General features: G+C 36.7%; 1 protein-coding gene across 2 annotated transcripts in view; it reads left to right on the top strand.

Moving 5' to 3' along the window:
- LOC109059697 (myocyte-specific enhancer factor 2C) overlaps positions 1 to 22,696 on the top strand; it is a 40,750-nt gene that overhangs the window by 5,634 nt on the left and 12,420 nt on the right. For both annotated transcript variants that reach the window (XM_042733110.1, XM_042733111.1), the window contains exons 3-4: positions 13,087 to 13,286; positions 17,564 to 17,767. In XM_042733110.1, the coding sequence (XP_042589044.1) occupies positions 13,233 to 13,286; positions 17,564 to 17,767 (258 nt within the window). In that variant the 5' untranslated portion in view covers positions 13,087 to 13,232. The remainder of the gene's footprint in view (positions 1 to 13,086; positions 13,287 to 17,563; positions 17,768 to 22,696) is intronic.

The raw sequence follows: 22,696 nt of genomic DNA, 5'->3' as shown, positions 1-22,696 counted from the left end.
ATATACTAATATAGAATAGCACAACTGAAGTATGAAGTAGCTTAGTATTGTTAAACAAGTATTAGAATAGTATATACTGAAGTAACATAGAAAAGTATAAGTATACAGTAGTATACAAGAATAGTATAAGTAATATACACTAGAATAGTACACTTTAAAAAATAATAGTATACACTAGTATAGAAAAGAATGGTTTTAAAGGTAATATAGTATAGTTACACTAGAATAGTACACTTTAAAAAGTAATAGTGTACATTAGTATAGAAAAGAATGGGTTTAAAGGTAATATAGTGTAGTTACACTAGAATAGTACACTTTAAAAAGTAATAGTATACACTAGCTTAGAAAAGAATGGTTTTAAAGGTAATATAGTATAGTTACACTAGAATAGTACACTTTAAAAAATAATAGTATACACTAGCATAGAAAAGAATGGGTTTAAAGGTAATATAGTATAGTTACACTAGAATAGTACACTTTAAAAAATAATAGTATACACTAGCATAGAAAAGAATGGGTTTAAAGGTAATATAGTATAGATTAAGTACTTTAATATTGTGTACTATAATGTAGTTAAAAAAGTAATAGAAAACCATAAAACAGAATCATTTACTAGTAATATTAGTCGAGTATAGAATAGTTTGTGATATAATATTATGTACTAGAATAGTATAGTTAAAAAGCTGTAGAATATAAAATAATAGTGTATACTACTGTAGTATGAAATAGTAATAGTAGTAACTGATTTTAGAAATCCTGATGCTATTACTATGACTATTTTTGTAATTTGTTATTGTTATTTATTAATTTTTTATAATTTAAATGTATGGGGTGCTTTAGGTATAAACAACTTTTCCAAAATTATATGAATAGCATCTCTATTTATACCCCGCTGTGGAAATTGGAGAACTGTAAACAAGTTATTTTATAGGGCAGCTCTTACCGAAACAAATGGCTTTACAGTTAACCTGGAATATCCAGGATGGGGTTCCCAGCCGTTTAGATGAGAGAAGTGCCCTGCGCTGGTGCTTGTGCAATAATAATGACCAAAGGGCAAAATGTGATCCAGGAAAGCCTAGTGCTCCTCCCTATACTTAATAACATTCATTGTGGCCTTTTTGTGAGAGTTTTTTTAGTATGCACGTTGTTAGTATTGAAAGAGAGGCAAGAAGACAAACTTGTACACAAACAGGAAATGTGTGCCATGCGCTGAGACTCTGCAATGTGCCTCTCAAAGTATGGCACACACTTCAACTGTTTATTGCCATCAGGAAACTATAAACCTGACGTGTGTTTGCATTAGTTAGCGTTGAATGATGACAACTTAACAGCAACTAAATTATGACAACAACAGCCACTGTGTTTTCATTCACACAAGCTGTGCACGGAATCACTTGATGGTGATTGAGTTGATGAATAAATGTTGCAAGTAAAGCTAAACGTTGATGAATTTTATTATTTGGAAAAGCTAATCATCCAAAAACCTCTCGATTTAGATGTTATTATGTGAGGCCTGTTGATGATTTCAAAGCTAGTTTCAGGAGCTTCATTGGCTTGCTGTCATATTTCATGAAGAGCTTGACGGGATGAAGTTGTAATTGTGGTGTTATCAGCTAGTAGTAGCATATTGGCTATAGAGATGAGTGCAGTCAGTATATGAGTTGTGTAGGGTTTCCTGCTGGGTGGTCTGAGTGCTGGTCAGACCTCCATGGCACTTTCTTTAGTTTTCTTCATTAGCCATCGAGTGAAATGCAGCGAAACCTCAAAAGTATGTCACCATCATCGTTCTTGAAAAAAAAAACAGCTGTGTTGATTATACCTCCTGAATGAAGACATCTGAAAAAAAAAGTCATTATAGAAAAGCAAGGTTTTCTGATGCAAATGTACAAATTTTCTAATGACAAATTTCGTAACAAAAGCATTGTGTGTTATGTGTTATTTTATAATAAAAATATTATTTATAAATGGAAAATAAATAAAATATATATATATATATATATATATATATATATATATATATATATATATATATATATATATATATATATATATATTACATAAGATTTATTAAATATATAAATATTTTATATATATTTTTTAATTTGATATGCATTAAATACAGTAAAGTTTTGAATAAAAAAATTGTATGTACTTATAAAATATTATATATTTATATAAATACACCTATAAAATAAAACTTATAAAATATCTTTTTTTTTATATTAATCTTTTACAGAATATGGATTCCTATGGATTGATTGTAAATGAAGAAAACCAGTGTGTGTGTTCATTATATTTGCACTCTGCATATTCAACCTGGTTTTTAACCCTAGAAAAGCTCATAAATGAAACCTAAGCTCTCCTGGTCTGTGGCTTTGCTGATCTTGCTCTCAAAGCAGTTTTTTGGCACAGCTTGATTTTGCCACATAAAAAAAACCTTCAGATTTTTTCCCTGTCATGTAATCTATCTTTGTCACTGGTGTAAAATGCTCAATTCACTGCGTTACATCCTCCCGTAAGGAGGTTTCGCACAGAGAACTCTTTGTACAGTGGGCCGTATATAGCGTTAATCAGCGAACACCTACTAGATGCGTTCGTTGGGGGATATTTTTAGTGGATCATGTATTCAGTTTAGTGTGAGTTTAGTTAAAGTATTTAAGATGTGACTTGTTGGCTCTGAGGTAACAGATACTGTGTCCACTGTAACACGGCACTCGGTTTTTCCCATTAACAGGATAGTCAGCCGTTTCATTGGGCTCTGTTAACGTTTTTTCTCTGGGTTGTTATGACATCTGCAAACTGACAGGTTTCAAACAGTGCAAGAATCCCAAGCCAGGTGTCTCTCAAAGGACAAATGCACATTCTTGACCTGAGGTCTTACAGAAGTCAAGCTGATGAAGGACGGTTACCAACAAAGCTTGACGGCAGGAGTCGAAGCCATTCTTTAATATGATAGTTTCATTTCTGGATGCTAATTGGGTAATACAGCATTCTAGACAATATATGTTTAACAGCTACTACAACATGCAATTTTTAATTCTGTGGAATGTATGTAATGTATTCTGTGGAAGTCAATGGGGTCCAATGTTGTTCTTCAGAATATCTACTTTTGGGTTCCTTTAAAAAGATTTGGCTGAGTAAATAATGACAGAACTCTTATTTTTGGGTGGACTATCCCTTTAAGACACTCTAGGCTAATGCTATATGGTGAATATCTCATGCCATATTGCTTAAATATAGCACTGACCTCAGCCAAAACCCTCAACTTTTCTCCATCCTCAAAATTACAGAGGTGCAATCCACGTTTGGTTGAAGCAAACTTGCATGTTTGTGGTGTCTTTTAGGCCTGACCATGTTGCTCGAATCATGTAAGTTTGTTCTTTGATTATGTGACAGAATTTTTCCGCCAATTCCCACAATGAGGTTTACTTTCAAAATGAGTGTCTAGAGAAGACTAGCATCTCTATTCAGCATTTGAAGGCATAGAAAACATTGAGAGCTGTAAATTAAATCACATATCCCAAAAGAGCTCTGATTTGACACTTGTAAACAATGTTTGTCTTAGTTTTGATGAGACATCAATTTCAGCCACTGCTAAAATGGGTAAAACGTTCATAATTTTATTTTTGGAGCTGCTGCGTTTACATGCGCAGTATATTTGGTAGAGGAAGTCTGCGAGGGGGAGTTTGAGGGGGCCGTCGAGCTGAGTACCTGCCGTCATCCTGGTTTGGTTTAAAATGCTCCCTAGTTTCCACGTCACTTCCTCCCCGTGAGATCGTTCCCATGCTGCTGTAAACACCCACACCCAGACCTCCAGACCGCCAGTGCCAGATCAAATCCAATTCTTTTGATGCAGATACTGGGTGAGATAAACAGATCTAATGAAGCACATTTAGCCAGTAAACTTCAGGGGCCGGATTCACAAAAATCCTAAGAAAGGCGTTAAGATGTTTCGTAAGATAAATCCTGAAGAATGTTACTATGTGGAATTCTTGACAAATACTTAAACGGATAGTTCACCCAAAAATGAAAATTAACCAATGATTTACTCATCCTCAAGCCATCGTGTATATGACTTTCTTCTTTCAGATGAATACAATCGGAGTTATATTATAAAATGTCCTGGCTTTTTCAAGCTTTATAAAAGTAGTGAATAGTGGTCAAGATTTTGAAGCCCAAAAAAATGCATCCATTCATCATCAAAAGTACTCCACACGACTTTGGGGGGTTAATAAAGGCCTTCTGAAGTGAACTGATGCATTTGTGTAAGAATAATAACTTTAAGAGTTTATCTTTTGGCATTAAATTTTATTCTGAAATAATAAATAATTTATAAAATTAAAAATAAGGCCCCTATTTTTGAATTTCAACTTGTTTCTGAATTTTCAAAATTTCCAAAAAGTCACTTATAATAATAACAATCATTGTTTACATTGTCATCCCTTGTAGTAGTAATATATATATTGAGTTGTGCTATAATGCTTAATAATTTAAACAAACCAATGAATTCATTAAACATCTTACCTTTGGGGATCTAAGTTGTGAGTTATCTGAACTTTAAGAGGATATTTACGATGATTTTTAAGAACATTCTTTTCAGGATTTCAAATTATTCTTAAGTTTTATCTTTAGAACTTTCCTAAATGTTTTTGGGAAAGCAAAGTAAAAAAAAAAAAAGCAGTTACGAAGATTTTTTTATCTTTCTAGAATTAATTTTTTTTTTTTTTTTTTTTAAGAATGTTTTGTGAATTTGGCCTCTGCTCTTTCTAGGCTTGATCTTTACATCTAAAACTCCCTGTGAGCTGTAGAACATACTGCATCTCAGTCCATTAGAAAATCAACTCACCATATTGTTAACATAAGAGTGGGCGTCCATTTGTAACTTCAGTGTGTGAGGCTTCAGGTGTCATTCACTTCCAGTTATTTTTAGTTATACAAAATATAGCTTGTTTTGCTGATTGATATTCCAAATTGGTATTTCTTATTTTAATTTATTGTCATAATTATTAACTCATTGGTTTGTACCGCAAATAGTTTTACCATTTTTGTATTGTTATTCTTCTATTAATTTACCTATAGTGGCCAATGAAACAAAAATCTCACACAATCACAATCAAAGAAAATAGCTTACTTCCACATTGCAACATAAGGTGAATAGGCTAGCATCGCTATTACTGGTGACTTTACTTAAGGTTTAGGATGTAAACAAACCACCACAATGAATATTAAACTTTAGGGTGTAATTCAAAGGATCAGAGGTAGAAACGGCCACCTGCTTTCTTCAGGTCACTTACCTGCTGCGTGAGAGCGTGGTCCTGTACACGCTGCCAGCGGCTCTGAGTGCCAAGAGCAGAGAGATGAGCCTACACCGTGAGACTCGCTCTGATGTCAGAGCCAACCAGCTGGCGAGATCTGTTCTCCACATCGGGCAGTCTGACAAAAACACTTAAAGATATCGATCACAGGTCTGTGTCTAAGCCGTGAACTGCTAACAGCAGGGCAAGTATGCATTTACTCTTGGCAAATAATATACAGTCAGCTTTGACATAAAAAAAATCACATTATACTATATGTATAGTTACTGATAAATTTTGCTGCATATTAACAAATACAAACAAAATATAAATAATTATCAAAAAAAAATCAATCTATCAAACAAATACTTCCTTAATAAATATTTTTTTTTTGTTTTGTTTTTTTGAAAGAAACACTTCTGCTCACAAAGGCTGCCCTTATTTGATAAAAAATACAGTAAAATCAGTAATATTGTAAATATTATTACAATTTTAAATAACAGTTTTCAGGTTTCAATTTAAAAAAGTTATATATTCTTGTGATGCAAAATTGAATATTTAGCAGCCATTACTACATGTAATAATCCTTCAGAAATCATTCTAATATGTTGAATTAATGCTCAAGAAACATTTCTTATTAGTATCAAGGTTAAAATGAATTGTGCTGCTTAATATGTTTTTGGAAACCATGATGCTTTTTTCAGGATTCTTTGAATAGAACGTTTATTTGAATTAGATAATCATGTTTTGTAACATTATACATTTCTTTACTCTCACTTTTGATTAAAAATGTAGTATACATAATTTCATAACATCTAAACTAGCCTTCTGGAATACTTGATTCTGATTCTGGTCAGTTTTGGCAATCTGTGGACAAATATTTATGGATAAAATGCTAAAATTGTATAATTGTAGTAATCAGTTTCTTACATACATGTACCAGCTTTGTGCCTCATTCTTCATTCTCATTATTCTTACAAAGTAACATTATTTCAACTCAATTTAATATTTCCTGTTTGTTTATTTGTTTATTTTCCCTGAATTTATGCATGAAATCAGGTAGAATAACTGAAAAAAAGATAGATAAAAAGTGTGGATTTAAATGATCACATACTGAGCAGCAGAGTATTAATGTCATGAATGCACTGCTTTTAAAATAATGTTACAGAAAACAGAAGTGATATCTTAGCATGTGGCTATGAATGGCCACCGAGTTTCGGTTGGCAGTGTGTATTGGTTAGCGGTGAAGCGCAAAGGCGGCGCACACACACTGAGAGAACACAGCTGTGTGACACACATCTCCACAGCAAAAGGAAGCCATGCAAATGAGCAACCAACTATGAGCAATGCGCCAAAATGCCTTGTGCTCTCTCTGTCATAGTTGAGAGTTATTCGCCAGAATATTAACCGAATTATTGCTAATAACTTGATCATAGCTGACAGTGATCGCAAGCTTAGATTTTGTAACTAGGTCACTGAGAGGCCTGCAAAAAACTAGGACATAATTTGAGATTTTCCATTGATTTGGGCATATAAGGAAGTGTAGCATACCAGGCTAGGCTAAACTTGTTTTCAGAGAAAATGTCTTCAATTAGTTTATTTTCTTTATTTTTACCCCATTAGCAATTTTTTTTCCTTCTGTTAAAGTGAAAGTGTAATATAATTCTTTGAAGTGTATGCTATAATAGGTTTAAGCGTAATTAAAAGTGAATTTTATCTTATTTTCATGCATATTGTTAAAAATTTTGCCATCATTTTGAATGTTAATTTTTTTCTCCTTAAATTGTATTTATTTTATTAAAATGTATTTTGTATTTAATTTATTAAATACAATTTATTATTTTAAATTTTATTATTTTAATCATTTATTTTATAAAAATTTAATTTTATTTATTAAATGTCAATTATTTTTAAAATTATGTCTATATAGGTTTTATTAATTTTTTATTTATTAGTTTTAGTTTATTCCGTTTTATTTATTTTGGTACTCCAAGTTAAATGTAAACAAAAATGAGAAATGTTGCATTGGCAATTAGCTGAAATTAGCTTTTTTTGTAATTTTAACTATAATAACTGATTCACATTAAGTTAAATCTATGTAATTTTAAGGGTGTGCGTGTGTGTGTTTTTTTTTCTACTGAATATGATTTACAGAATATTTTCTTTGTAGTGTGAGCCAAAGTCAGATCTCTCTAATCTTGTGCTAAGCGGACAGCATCAACCTGGACTCACTTGGTTCAGGATATGGGAATGTAGTGGGGCGTCTGGGAGCTGGTCTCGTTCCGTGGTACGACTAACCTCCACAGCTCGTGTGCTCTCATTGAGAAAGACAAACGCTGTCTCCTCTTTGTCCTTGGGAAGTTTTGAGGCGAGCCGTAAGGGTGGGGCGGAGAGTGACTCGTCCCCATTCCGGCACTGATTGATACAGTCTCTTGGCGGCTGCTGCTCTGAGCAGTAGCACACTCCCTTGATAGACAGCAAAGAGATGTATGAGTCCTCTCCATGAGATACAGCTGGGAGGAAAGCTGGCAGAACGTATGTTCTTGAACATTTCCAGTGTGTATTTGAAGGCCGCTGGGTCGTTGAGGTTGATTTAGCAGTGTTTGCTTAGGTTCTATTAATGCTGCTTATACCTGGATAAACCCCTAAACTCAACTATTAAACACTGTTCGGTGCTGCATTCATGATTTAAACCATGAGTGTACCATTAAATTTCTAAGTTGTTAGGTGGTAAATATGCTAAAAACAGCTTAGCAATATCATAGAAAAGCTCTAGCCACCACAGCATTCAGAACACCTTAGCAACTGCATAGAAATGCTCTAGCAACAAAACCACTCAGAACACCTTAGCAACCACATACTGTTGCGCTGTGCTTTAAATCACTCAAAACACCTTAGCAGCCTGATAACAACACCTTAGCAACAAAACCACTCAGAACACCTTAGAAACCACATACTGTAGCCTAGTGCTTAAAACTACTCAGAACACCTTAGCAACCTCATAACAACACCCTAGCAACAAAACCACCCAGAACACCGTAGCAACCACATACTATTGCGCTGTGCTTTAAATCACTCAAAACACCTTAGCAACCTCATCACAACACCCTAACAACCACATACTTTAGCATTGTGCTTAAACCCACCCAGAACACCTTAGCAACCACATACTGTTGTGCTGTGATTTAAATCACTCAAAACACCTTAGCACCCTCATAACAACACCCTAGCAACCACATAATGTAGCACTGTGCTTAAAACCACTCAGAACACCCTGGCAACTGGCTTACTATCAGACCCTCACAGTGATGGTATAACTTTTTTATCTCAACAAAGCTCATCAGGCCCTTCAGAACGATCAGATTTGCCGGTACTTCCCCTTTTCGGTGTTGTGGAGTGGTTTATGGGAAGAGGCATCTTTTGATTGTTTCTACTCAGTGATGTCACTTCCTTGTGAGGCCGTCTGTGAAGATTTCCTGTCGTTATGTCCATTTGTGTGAGCTGATGGGTGTTGTTTGCAGAGAGAGTCATAGTCAGCTGTCTGACACCTCCGGGGTCTGCCAAGAGCTCTGAGGATCTGCTCCGGCGTGCTTCAACAAGTTCCTCCACTGCCTGGCATGTCTTCAGCGTTTCAGATGCCCTGAAAGATGGGTGATTATGAAGTTGTACAGGCTCCAATCTCAATTGTGTTAACTGACATTAGCCAAGTTATGCCAGAGGCTGTCTTGAAATACTTTTAGATGTAGGCTTATATAGGCTTTTTGTTTATTTCTTCCTTTTTGAGGTCTTTATTAGCAGTATTTATTACCGTTTTGAGATCCCCTAACCTTAAAGGGATAGTACACCCCAAAATGAAAAAGTTCATAATTTTCTCACTTTCAAGGTTTTAATTTATTTTATTTTCAGAAAAAAAAAAATGGCAATATTAGTTTTTTTTTAAAATATTGTTTAATTATTGGCATTGGTCTGATATTGGAAGATTGTATTTTATATTGTTTTAATTTAGTTTAGTTTATTTGTTCTGTTTGGCACTTACGAAGATATTTTGAACCCATGGAAGTCAATGGGTACTGTTGACATTTATATTTATCATTACAGACATTCTTTAAAATATCTTATTTTGTAATCCAATTTATGGTTTTTGCCTGTCAAGTCAAAACTCTTGTGGTAGGATTATTAGAGAATGTTTTACAATAAAATACTTAAATTTAAGTCTCTATATTTCCAAATTGCATGTTTAATTCCATGCATTACTTGCAATTTCTTTGTGAAATTTAAAAGCAATTTCTGAATAAAAAAATTTTATACGCCATATTAAGGAATAAGAATATCATAGAAATGTTAAAAACAAAAAAGAATACAGTACTCTTCTGAATACAAGTTACTTTTTTAAAAATATGAAACATGCTGGGACTTATATAATGCAATTAATGTCAAGCACGAAAAACATTTGTGCCAAATGAGATATGTGAGGCTGTGTTTATTTGTCTAGCGCATTTCCCACATGCCGGTAGATTCAGTTTCACTTATAGAAATGGTTTAGGCTTGCTGTTGTTTATATTTTATTTAAAATTAATTCCACTATAAGTTCATGTTTATTTTTCATTCCTGTTCTGTTCTGAATGCTTCTAAATTTAAAGGATCTGTTGTGTAATTATGTACCTAAAATGCCCTATAAACCACTTAGCATCATGCTTAAAAGACATTAGCATTGTGGCAGTGAGTTAGTTGCCAGGCACTTTTTCTTCAGAAAATGATAAAATCGTGTTGATAGGTGTTGTTGAGAAAGGACGGGACATGGTTCTTCTGAAATGAATGTAAATTGGGTTTGAATTTACACTGATTGTGAGGTATGTGTGGCATTGTGTTTAGCATTTGCGCTAACTGCTAATCTACTACTCCGAGGCATTTTTTTAAATACATATTCATTGACTGCACAGTCAGACACAGGATTTGTTCAAAATTTACTTATGTGGGCATGAATGACACATTCCCCTTCAGGTTGCCCTTTTACCACAGCTAATTTGCAAAGCGTTAGCTGCTAGCTAGGAGGTCTTTCTGCCCTTCTCTGGAAGTTATCCTGGGTCTAATGGCCCCTCAGGAGACTGTCTCAGTCCTATCTAGGTGTTATCTCAGCGCTGTTTTATTTCGGTGGCACCATGCCGCTCTTCACGGGACGAGGAGATATCTGTCCTCTCCTGCTGCCCTCGGGAGAAGCAGAGAGGCAGATTAACAAAGTGACTTAATGTTGCACATTACTCTCTGGAGATCCTTGCTCCTGGTTTCTTGGCACCGGGCCGCCCTCCCTCCTACTCAAGTAACACAGCGGCTCCTCCCACGCCTGTCTCTCTCCGTCTTTATCTTTCTGTCACATGGGTAAACACACCAGCATCTCTGACCTCTAAGCCATTTTGCCTCGGCTTGTCCAGATCCTGTGGGGTTTTTGCAGAGAGCTTGTTCACAATTTCAGTACATTTACCTGGCAGTTCCCTCTTTTTTTCCAGTGGCTTTGGTCCGATATAGCAGCAGGATGTTAGGACTATTTTATTTTATTTTATTTTATTTTATTTTATTTTATTTTATTTTATTTTATTTTATTTTATTTTATTTTATTTTATTTTATTTTGGAAGTAGATTATGTCAGGACTATTTCTTTTTTATTTTGTTTTGATTTATTTCAATATATAAATATTAATATCTAAAATAAAATAAATATTGGTATCCAAATGATTCATTATTGTCGTTATGTAGATAAGATCTACATTTATTTTATTCTATTGCCATAATTACATATATAATACTTATTTTATTATATATATTAATAATAATAATATAATTATTTTATATTTTTATTATTTTTATTTTTTATGTAATAAAATTATTTTAATCTGATTTTATTTTAAAAAAGCATAGATTTTTATATTCCTAAATGGTAAGCATCTTGTCAGCTGCACATTTGTAATATTTTGTAGAACTTTTCTTGTGGTTTACAAATCTAGTTATTGGCCATAACATAAAAATATTTTGGATACTTAATTATGACCGATTCTGTGCTCAGAAAAAGCTGCTAAACTGCATAAATGACTATCATCAAACAAGACAACAATGTACCCCTCAGCATGTACAAGATGTCCTTGAATAACTTCTGCTTGAACGTCAAATCCTGAAATGAAACTGCTACACATAACCAGACTGCTCAGTTAGTTGGAGATGAGTGAACTGGAGATAATCGGCCGAGTGGCTAAAGGGAACTCTTTGAGTCCGGGTTTAATGGATTACATGTCCTGAACAACTTAAAGTTACGTAAGGCCACCGTCCATAACACTGTAAGCTAAGCTGGATAAGGTAGATGTAGAATCTTGAGAACATATAAAGGGATCCATAAAAGTCAATAAGAAATAGTGTTTTGTGGGACTTTGAATGCAGATTTTACGCATACCAAAAGACACTCAGCATTTGATCTTCACTGTCTTGAATTTACTGTAAGTTTCCATTTTTATTGGCATACTCTCTTATCCGAGCAGAGCTTGCCAAGGCTTTTATCGTTTGGTATGCTTTTCAAATTCAAATGAAAAGCTGTCACAACATTCCTGTAACTTCCTCTTCTGATGTATCATCTGCTTTTTCCATCCCTCCTGCATAAATCCTTCACATCTCTCTGGCTTTTATCAGTCGACTTGAAGCATAATCAAAATTGTTGTCCATGTCTAAGTGAAGAGAACACGTGCCCCCTGAAGATCTGTGCTGCTGGTTTTCGGTTTCTGTACAGGCCGCATGTTTTCCCTGTCTCTCGTTGTGAGTGAGCATTTGACCTCTACTCCCCAAAGCTCTCTGCTTTCTCTTATTTGCATTGTGGGTTGCCCTTGAGTTTTATTTCCTCTTGTGCTGGCTGCTCTGGTCTTCAGCTGGGTACTTGTGCTCTCTGAGGGCCGCTGACAACCACAGCCATCTGTGTGAACTTGTAGGGTTAACGCAAACCCTGTAGCACTAATGAAAACCTGTTTATAATAGACATGTATAAGTCACAATGCTTCCTAAAATTGAATATTGACTTAGACTTTTTTGATCTCCTACGGGAAATTAAGGAAATTAAAATGTGAAAATATAATTTGTACATTTAATTTATATTTAAGCATAAACAAAAAAAAAAAGTATGATAATTGTGTAAAAAAACTAAATTTAGTTCAAGATATATTATCTAAAACACATTTTTATTTCTCAAATACATTTCTGGTTCAAATGTAATAATTGCATTAATATAGATTTTTTTAATATATATATTTCACTTTTTTTTTAATTTAAATATGGTAGCAATTTTTCCAAAAAAGTACTATATATATATATATATATATATATATATATATATATACACACACACACACACACACACACACACACACATATATATATATATATATATATATATATATATATATATATATATATATACATATACTTGATTGATTAAAACTTGCTGCCATGTCCATATTTAAATAATAAAATCAGTAAAATTAAATTAAATTCAAAATATATTTTTAAAAAACTATTTTTGTTTTTAAATATTATAAATGTCCTCTTTAAATATATAAATATTTAAACATTAATAATATTTTAAAGTAAGTTTTTTTTTTGCTATGTTAAACGTTTTATAAATCATGTGTTTTCCAAAAAGTCTTGATTTTGTATGCCGTTAACCAAGACGCTCCTTGTTTTTCCCACATTCAAGCATATGAGTGATATCACACATCTGTCTGATAAAATCTGTGTCTCTTTCTCTGTCTTGTCTGTTCAGGAACGAATGCCGGAGTCTTTGAAATAAGAGGAACGAGCAAAGAGGAAAGACTGCGCTGAGGATCTGAGCGAGAGCGAGAGCGAGAGAGGAAGGAAGACAAGTGTGTACCGTACTTTTGGAATAGGAAGGAATACCAGACCGAAATAATGGGGAGGAAAAAGATTCAGATTGCGCGGATAATGGACGAACGCAACAGACAGGTAAAAGAGATGTTATCTTAATGGAAATAATGTAGATGAGGTGCTCACTTCACAGAAATGCAATAAATCTTAAGCACATACTTTTACATACACACACATACAGACATACACACAAACAGCATGCATCACTTAAGGAAGTGCCAGCAGCTTCTGACGACAGCGTCACAAGACACTCACAAGCTGGATTCTCACTTTGGCTTGGCTGCTTTCGTTTTTGCACATGTGTGTTGGGTGTTTGTGTGTGAATGTGAAATATGATTGTCCTAAATCATCATAATTGCTGTTTTTAATACTTCTTTAATTGCTATATTTAATGCATTGCCTCTGCCTTTGAGGATATGATGTGGAGAGTCTGAATAATTGAGGTTTGTAACGGAGTAGAGGAAACCGTGCCTCTCCAAGCGGGTGTGTCATTCACCGCAACTAGCGGTTTCCAAACTATTAATCACCCGGGCTATTAGACGGGCAGGATCTGAACACTTATGAAGCACATCAGCCTCTTACCTTCCTGATCAAACCAGCTTTTCCCTGTCATGCCTGATGTTGTGACTTTGTAGCATGGGTTTACATGGTTTATTTCATTCAGAACTTTGTAAATTAGGTTTCTGCAGCTTTTTTATATTTATATTTACCATTTATAAATCTGGGCATGTGTTGTGCAAGAACTCTAGTGCAGGGCCAAACATGAAATCATGATTTGGAGCGGGGACTGTTGGATTTCATGGCTAACGCTGATAGCTGCAGGTCATACACCAGAGTCCTGGCTCTTTATTAACTAATAACCGTAAAGTATCCATGAGAATTAAACTCACCGTCTTCAGGTTTCAGCCAGGATGAACTCAGTTAAACTCTTGATTTGAGTGACAGGAAGGTGAATTGAATGACTTGCAGTTCAAAGAAATTTAACACGTGATGAATTCTGGGAAATTCTATTTCAACTATTTAACAAAAATTGCCTTTACAAAATTATAAGTATATACATTTCCTTGAATTTCTGTTTTAATTCTACTACTGCTCAAATTTGAATTCTGCCTCCTGTTTGGTACCTTAATTCAAATTTAGGAACTGAATTTAAAAGTCATTCGTAATTCAGTTCTGAATGGTAGTTTAAAACTTTTAATTTAATGACCTAAAAATAAAAACGTTCATTTACAGGACCATTCAAAAAAATTGGGGTTGTTATTTGTTGATGTTTTTGGAAGAAGTCTGTTATGCTCATAAATTTTATCATAAATACAGTAAAAGCAGTAATATTGTGAAATAATATTACGATTTAAAATAACTGTTTTCTATTGTAATATATTTTAAAATGTAATTTGTTCCTATGATACAAAACTGCATTTTCAGCATAATTACTCCAGTCTTCAGCATCACATGATCTTTCAGAAATCATTATAATATGCTAATTTGAGCTCATTTCTTATGTTAAAAATTGTGGAATAAATTATACATTTTTTAGGATTCTTTGGTGAATAGAGCATTTTTTTTTTTTTTCAAAATAGAAATCTTTTGTAGCATTAAAAATGTCTTTATTGTCACCTATGGTCAGTTTAATGCATCTTTGCTAAATAAAAGGATTAATTCTTAAAAAAACGACTTTTGATTGGTAGTGTATAAACAAGATCTTTAAAAAGCCAAAAACCCAAAAAGATCATCTGAAGGACCTATAATGTAACATCAAGATCTTTTTTCAGCTGAAGAACTCTATATAGCTATAAAAAAGTATAATTAAGAGCCTCCATTCAAGAACCTTTTAAATTATTGTACAGGTTTTGCACTTTAGAAGAAAGGTTAAGTGTTCAGCCTGCTGCTTTACATGTTGTTCTTTGCTCCTGAACAAAGCTTCAGTGTTTAAGTGGACAGCAGCTCATGGTGCAGGATAAATGGTTGCCTGTCATCTATGTTTCCTCCCCCCACCTGTCTCCACCCCCCCCCCCCAACCCCAAATGACCAGCCAAGGGCCGGAAGCCAAGGCAAAGCCATTGTGGAGGGGAAGCCATTGGACCCTTCCTGTTATGACAGGAAATGCGCTCAAATGTGCTTCCTGACCCCCATTGCAGTGGCACGATTAACCCTCTCTCAGCGCCCACCCTTTCCGCGTTGTGGTGGTGAAGTTCTCCGTGGATATTCTGTCTGAGATGTCTTAACTCAAGTCAAATAAACTTGCATGCATCTTTACGGGGAAGCACTGTTGTGTAAAGTTAGCTGCAGCCTCAAAGTGCAGTTAAGCATGTAGGAAAATGTAAAATAAAATAGTCTTTGTGACTCAGACATCTAAGGTAAATCAACATAGGCTGAACATGGCAGCAAATGCACGCAGCACGTGAAAGGCGAACGTTTTTTTGCCCGTATGTGTGTGTGGGTGTCTCAGTGAGCATGTGTAAGACATCTGTCGCTCCCGGTGCATGTGCATGTGTGTGTGAGTGTGAGCATAATCTAAATCATGTGGAGGTGAGAGCATCAGCGTGCTGAGCGGTAGGAGTGAGAAGATCACCCTGCTGGAGTTTGTTTGTGACAGAGAGCATGACGTCCGAACTCACGCACAGGGATCAGCGACAACACCACCAACACTATGTAGATTAGATCTTCACATGCATGTTTATTGCACATTGACATGCATGCATGAAGTATACACTGTTGAAGGAGAGAAAAGTCTCTTGAATATGTTTTCTATTTCTCTTAGAAATTAGATTAAATGGAGAACATTCTACTTTTCAAAATTGTTCAAAATAGAATGCAGTAATCTCACATGTCTCCTGTAGAGTTTAACCAAATTGTCTGAGCTATGTGATTAATTTATTCATTTGTTAATCTACCTGTATACTCTTACATGTGTGTCTATTTATTTATTTTTTTCTTCTGAGGAATTTTAAGAAAAACATTTTTAGAGACAAATAGCTCTGGCTCAAGCATGGTGCTGGCAACACCAAAGTCATGGGTTCGATTCCCAGGAATGCATGAAGTGATGAAATATAGAACTTGCTTAGTTCTATATGCGAAGTCACTTGATGAGAGCATATAGGTAAATGATACTTAAATTAACATTATTGAGAATCCCGATAAGTCTGTTGAGTTATGAAAAATAAACTTCTAATGCATTTATGCTCCATGTTAACATCCCATTTGCATCCATTGTATTTCTTTTAATGCATTTTAAGATGAAATTTTGTGAAAATTGATACTTCACTGAGACATAATTGAAAACTTGATTTATGAAAAAGCAACCTCTGAGCAATACACTGTTACTGTATTTGGGGATTTATCTTTTCAGTTGTTTCAATTCATTCATTCTTCCTCTGGAGAAATATCTGCTGCTTTATTGAGACCTATCTGAGAACTCCATTATGTCTCCACATCTACAAGCCAACTCTTCGCAAAAACATTTCCTTTCTATCTCATTTTGATGCCAGAATTTAATTATCCAGAGTTTGAATATTTCAGGCAGATGCCCAAGAGAGTTCTTTGGGTTTTGTGCGGCTGTTCCATCACAGATGGAGAGTTTGTTCTGTGAGGGTTTAAATGGTGTCTTTGGGAAACTGTCCTTTCCAAATGGAACGTGCACAACGCTACCGGCGTGCCTAGGTGATGCTGGGTCATCATTAGCAAAAGCAATCCTATGAACCCTGCCACCCAGGGGCTGTCAATTTGTGAAGCGTGCTGGGCAGAATTTCACCTTGAACTCCCCAGTCTAAATTTAGCATGGCACGCAGAGCTTTGATAGCTCTCTAACCAGAATACCCTGTCAAACAATTTGGTTTTGGATGGATGGGGCCATGTACACTCTAGTTTAATTTTGATGGGGCATTTAACTGAAGTCATGCAATTGTCAATGAAAAGAATTGCAAATGCATTTGAAGAACAAGTCGATAAAGTTCATAGTTCACAAGAAAATGTAGCTAAATTGGAGCCATGGAGTTGTGGGTAGTAGCTATGTATTTATCTTATGAGCATTTCTTGGCCAGAACTTCCTTTAGCTCAAGCAGAAGAGCATGTTGTTAACAATGAAATGGTCATGGGTTTGATTCCCTGGGAATGCATGAACCGGTAAACTGTATACCATGTAGTGGAAGTCACTATGAATAAAAGCATCTGCAAAATGCCACAAATTAAAAGTAAATAAGCTAGTTAAGAAGCCTGGTGAGGACTCAAAATGCTGGTTATCAAGGTTGACAACAAACAACGCTGTCCAACAAGTAATAAGTTTTGTCTATGTCATTGAATGAGGGGTTATCAAATCTATCCCAATTTAACCCTCTTTTTTTTCATTGGTTCATCAGGTTACGTTTACAAAGAGGAAGTTTGGACTAATGAAGAAGGCCTACGAGCTGAGCGTTCTGTGCGACTGTGAGATCGCCCTCATCATCTTTAACAGCACTAATAAACTGTTCCAGTACGCCAGCACCGACATGGACAAAGTTCTGCTCAAATACACTGAGTACAATGAACCCCATGAGAGTCGGACTAATTCGGACATCGTGGAGGTGAGTTCCCTTTGACAATATACACAATGTATTTGACTAATAAATTGAGGGCATTTGAATCAGATGCCTCACCGAGAGATCAGGTAGGGTTCATTTTGGTACAGTAGTAGAATTTGACACCTGGCCCATATCTGGTGGTGATTTGTTAGGGAACATGCTGTAATAGTCCTTGCAAAACACGTTTGGCACATGCCGTTGTGCTCTATAAGAACGGATCAGGCTAAAGGACAGGGACGAGGACTTTACCGTATCTCGTCAGGTCCACGTTACGCAACCAGTTTAAGAGGACATGGCAGATGCCACTGTCCAAGCCAGGTGGTCTGCACAGAGACTTAAGATCATGCTTGCTCATCACAGACACCTTTTGTGACATGTGAGCTCCTGAAAAGGTCACGGGGCAAGCGTGGGTAGCTTTAGATAAGGGTTTCCTCGTCCTCTAATCTAAGACTTCAACGTCTTCTGCTGAAATCGCCACCGAAAGACCAAAGAGCAACAGTGAAACTGCACTCAGCTCTTCCAAACCACCTGTCAAGACTGACTTTGGGAAGAGAGAACTTGAAGGTTCCCACCCCACATGCATGAAAGGCCATGGCGCTCCCATTGGGAGCAGTGGGAAAAATATTTCCCCTGGAAAAGTCCCTTTTCCAGTAAAAACACCCGATTGATTTGCGTAGAGGCCTTGTGGTGCCACACATAAAAACTCTCTCCTCTTACTAAATAAGTAAGGGATGAAAAAAAGCACGCAATAAGGATGAGGAATAACAGGTTGGATGCTAAAAGGGGCGTTTTAGGAGCTCATTTGTGGTGAGAGAACTCTTTATCTTTGTGCGTTTGAGCATGAGCCGGTTATTGTTTCGCAACTCACTTCACTTGCACATAACAAGCTGTGAATTCAAACTCTATTATTATACTTTGACTGTTCAGTCTAGTGTAACATCGTTTGACAGGCCATTTGCAACATTGACACATGAATCACAAGCAAAGCCCTGGGGTCAGACTTAGTTGGGTTTTTTATGAGCTTGAGAGGGAAAACAGCATGGCTTGCCTCATGAGAGGAGAAACATTAAATCTCCATGAGGCAAATCTCACGGACACCCTGCCAAGCCACTAAGGAGCCGGGATAATCCCATTTCCCCGATTAGTGTAATCTGAAAATGCTCCTTTTAATCCTAAAAACTGACAGCGTGCACTGTAACCCCATGTCTTCACCCCGAAACGCATGCTTTCCAGACCCCACACCATTAGATTTCCTCTCTACTGAGAATTGTCAACGAGACTGTTAGCGCAAAGGAAGGAAAATGTTAATTATTTTCAAAGGTCATGTTGTTAATGACTACATGGCCAGCTAATGAGATTGAGCAAAGCTCTGTGCGTATGGTAGTTGACCTCTTGTGTTTGGTCTTGTGCTGCAAGGCATTGGAGGTGACAACCTTCCCCTCCTCCAATTTCACCAATTTCAACATACCTCCAGCGATTGGCACATCGATCTGATTTCAAATGTAACGAAGAAAACATCGCCAACCTACTTTTAGAAACTGGCTCCATTTCAGGCACATTTGCCTCAAACGTTTTTCTACTCTCCTAATTTAGATAATTTGTCTTCAAGTAGTTGCATGCCAATGCATTCTTAAGCACTTCATTTTGTTCCCCATTCCCAGTTCACTCACAGTTCTCCATGTGAGAAGGTTTGCCTTAAAGTCATTGCTTCACATTCCATTGTGCTGTTTGTTGTGTCTTTGGCTAAATTTATGTTTAGAAGTGTTTTGATGGGATTGTTTGCTGCGGCAACGGTTGCCTTGTGTATTCGGAGGTGCTGGTTGCATGCACGCATGATGGCTCTTGATCTTCCGTTGAACCTTGATGACGATTGACAGATTAAATCCGTGAATCAGATTTGCTGGGTTTATACTGCTCTGTTAACACTGTCACATTGCAGTCACAACATCAAGAGGATGCCAGGAACTAGACCTTTTTGCTGTTACAGACCGTTTTTGATCTGATCTGATTTTGATATTTATGTTTATATAAGTATTTTGATCTGCATTTAATATATATGTTTATATAAGTCTTTAAATACATTTTTGTATTTTTTTCCCCAAAAGAAATCAGAGCCACTCTCATCGTTTCAGGAACTTCACCAAAAGAGAGACGTCTTTGTTTTGCATTCCTTCACCCCGCCTTTTTCACAAACGGGTTACTGCTTCACTTAGTAACAGCGTGTTGTATTTTGCGCTTTTGACTTGAGACTCGTGGTTATTTATAAGATGGTCTTTCACATTCTTTACCCCTCTGCCTATTTCCGTCCTCTGTCCTGGGCAGAGAGCAGCTGAAGTTCTCATAGCGTTGGAAATAAGGAGCAGACGCCCAACTTGTGTGCCAGACCTCCTCCCTGTTCCAACCCTTTGTGTTTTTATGTGGTCCTTCCCCATTAAATGCCTGAAAACTGGTAGTTTTCTAAAAATAGAAAGCAGCACAGCTAAAAATAGCTCCGGCCCGGCAGTCGTGCCAAGGAAAATGGAGAAGAATAGGCGTGGAGTGCTGGAGAGAGAGAGAGAGAGGACAGCCACGCTTGTTTCCCCCCCCCACTCCATTTTCCCTGACTGAAACTGACCACAGATGGCAGCGTACTTCAGTAAAGCTTAAATCAAACTTGTTAGGATGCCGTTTTCACACTTTAAGAGAGGAAAGGAAGAGTTCTTTTGATTACGTGACTTCTCGTGGCATGCTCCTCTGCACTTCGCAGACTGTTTCTGTCGGCTCATATCTGCCATCTGTTCAGCTATGTAAACTTGAAAACATGGTGTGAAATTTGAGCATGCAGTGACCTCAGCCCATATTTGGGTCATTGTTCTGATCCGCTCATGCTTAGAGTTTGAAACGCAGTATTTACTGCCCTGTTTTCTTCATCCTCGATTGAACGACATCAGAGGGCGGTTTTACATTCCACGATTAATCTGAACCTTGTTGCGTGAGTCAGGTTTTCCAAGACCCAACGGCGAGCCAGCGCAGCACAAAATGCTTCGCTTTTACCAAGACTCTATTCTTTCTGAGAGTGCTAATTGTTAGCTGGTAACAATAACGCTTTTGAAGCCCATTTCCAGATAGGCTACCCTTGATAAGGAGTTCCAGAGACAAAAGCTGTTAATTGACGGCGAGGGGGGAATCTTTTATTTCTCACTGGTGTTGCAGCTGATCGTAGAGCGTAAAGTCGGCTGTTACTGTGGCATGCAACGTGTCAAATACAGTTTAGTCTGGTGACTGTGAATGATTGGGGCCCACAAGAGCCCATTATTGAGCTACAGTGAGAGGCTTTGTGTTCAAAAGGACTTGATCAGTAATAATTTAACATGAATAAGCTCTATAGATGCTCCAATGGAAAAACAAGGCTTCTGAGAGGTCACATGCCAACAAATGTAAAGAGTGGCATGCTTGTGTGTGATAATGTGCGATTATTTACAGCAAGGCCCCAGAGGGAATTCATTAAAATCCATAAACGTGGACCTGCTTGACCCCGGGAATGATTCTGGTGAGGAATTCTTGCCTCACGTTAGCTGCAAAGAAGTTGGGAGGTGTCGTTTTCCGAGAACTGACAATCAAAACCACCCAAGAACACCAGGGAGCACAGGACGTTCACTTTTTTCGAGCCCAACTCGGTTTTGGGAGACTCTTCCGCTTCCTTGCGGTCAGATTGGATATCCACTGTGCCGGTTACTATCGTAATTACGCTCTCAAGTGCGTTTAATACCAAACACGCGGCGCTCAACTCGTGGCAGTAAAAAAGAGGGCCTTTGATTCATTATTATAGGGTACTGAGAGCATCAAAGGAGGTAAATTACCCAGAGGTCCCCAGTGTGGCATTTTCCAAACATTGCCCAGCTGCTGTGGTCAGAGCAGCTGGTGGAAAGAGCCCTGGAGGAGGGCCAGACAGTGCCACGCATTGGCCATGCGACCTGCCGCATCCCCGCCGGCTTACCAGTACGGCTCTAATAGGATTCCGCCTCTTTGACGGCTTTCGTTTTTCCTCCCCGATCCATCTGCTTTTGATAAACCGAGCTTGATATACCAGTGTTTAGGCAGCACAAATCGAGTCTTATTTGGGCTTTTTCTGTGAATTGATAATTTCCTTTTCCTTTTGCTTCAACATGCGTTTCTGTTTCGATAGCTGCTGCACTTGTCTTTGCACATGGTGTTGTGCTGCCAGTTTTTGTGACTCACTGCATAAATCAACAAGTTTCCACACAGGCAAACATGACACACGCACACATGCACGTCTGAAGAGGTGGAAGAAGTTCTTAGTCGAATATCTCTACTAACACGTGAGACAATAAGGCGACATTTCCTTCAACCGAGCTGCCTTTTTGTGGTCACATGCTCTCAGTTTGATTGCTCTTTTGGGTGGCTTGGATGTGGTCTGTGTTTGCTGTTGATGGGCAAAATGCAGTGCCACCTTGGTGTATATGTGCATGTTCCTTAAAATAAAGACATGAGATATCTTTAATGTTTTAATTTGTTAGAAAGCGTTTGAGCTAGAGATTTTTTTACATGTTTCCTGCATCTTATATTGTTCAGCTCTACGCCCTTATTGTGTTTTAACATTTATATGTTCCTCAAGAAAAACATCTTATATTTAAATAAAACATGAGAGCTATTAAAGAACGCCTTTTGAGCAATACACTCTTACTGCATGTCAGGAATGGTCTCATTTGTTTATAATATGATTTTATTTCTCTTTAGGCATTTAGGAGAAACGTTGAGTTTCTTGAGCAATGAAAAAGCAACCTATAAGTAATATATTCTTACTGCATGTCAACAATGAACTCATTTCTTTCCATTTTTTTTTCTCATAAGGCATTTGAGGAGAAACATCTTAGACAAACGTGATACTTAAAGGAAACAAACTGTAATATAAAACTCCATTAAGTCTCATGA

The sequence above is a fragment of the Cyprinus carpio genome, chromosome B10 (genome assembly GCF_018340385.1).
Source record: "Cyprinus carpio isolate SPL01 chromosome B10, ASM1834038v1, whole genome shotgun sequence".
Lineage (NCBI taxonomy): Eukaryota > Metazoa > Chordata > Actinopteri > Cypriniformes > Cyprinidae > Cyprinus > Cyprinus carpio.
Note: the sequence above shows the minus strand (reverse complement) of the source record. Positions and strands in the feature narration are given on the sequence as shown.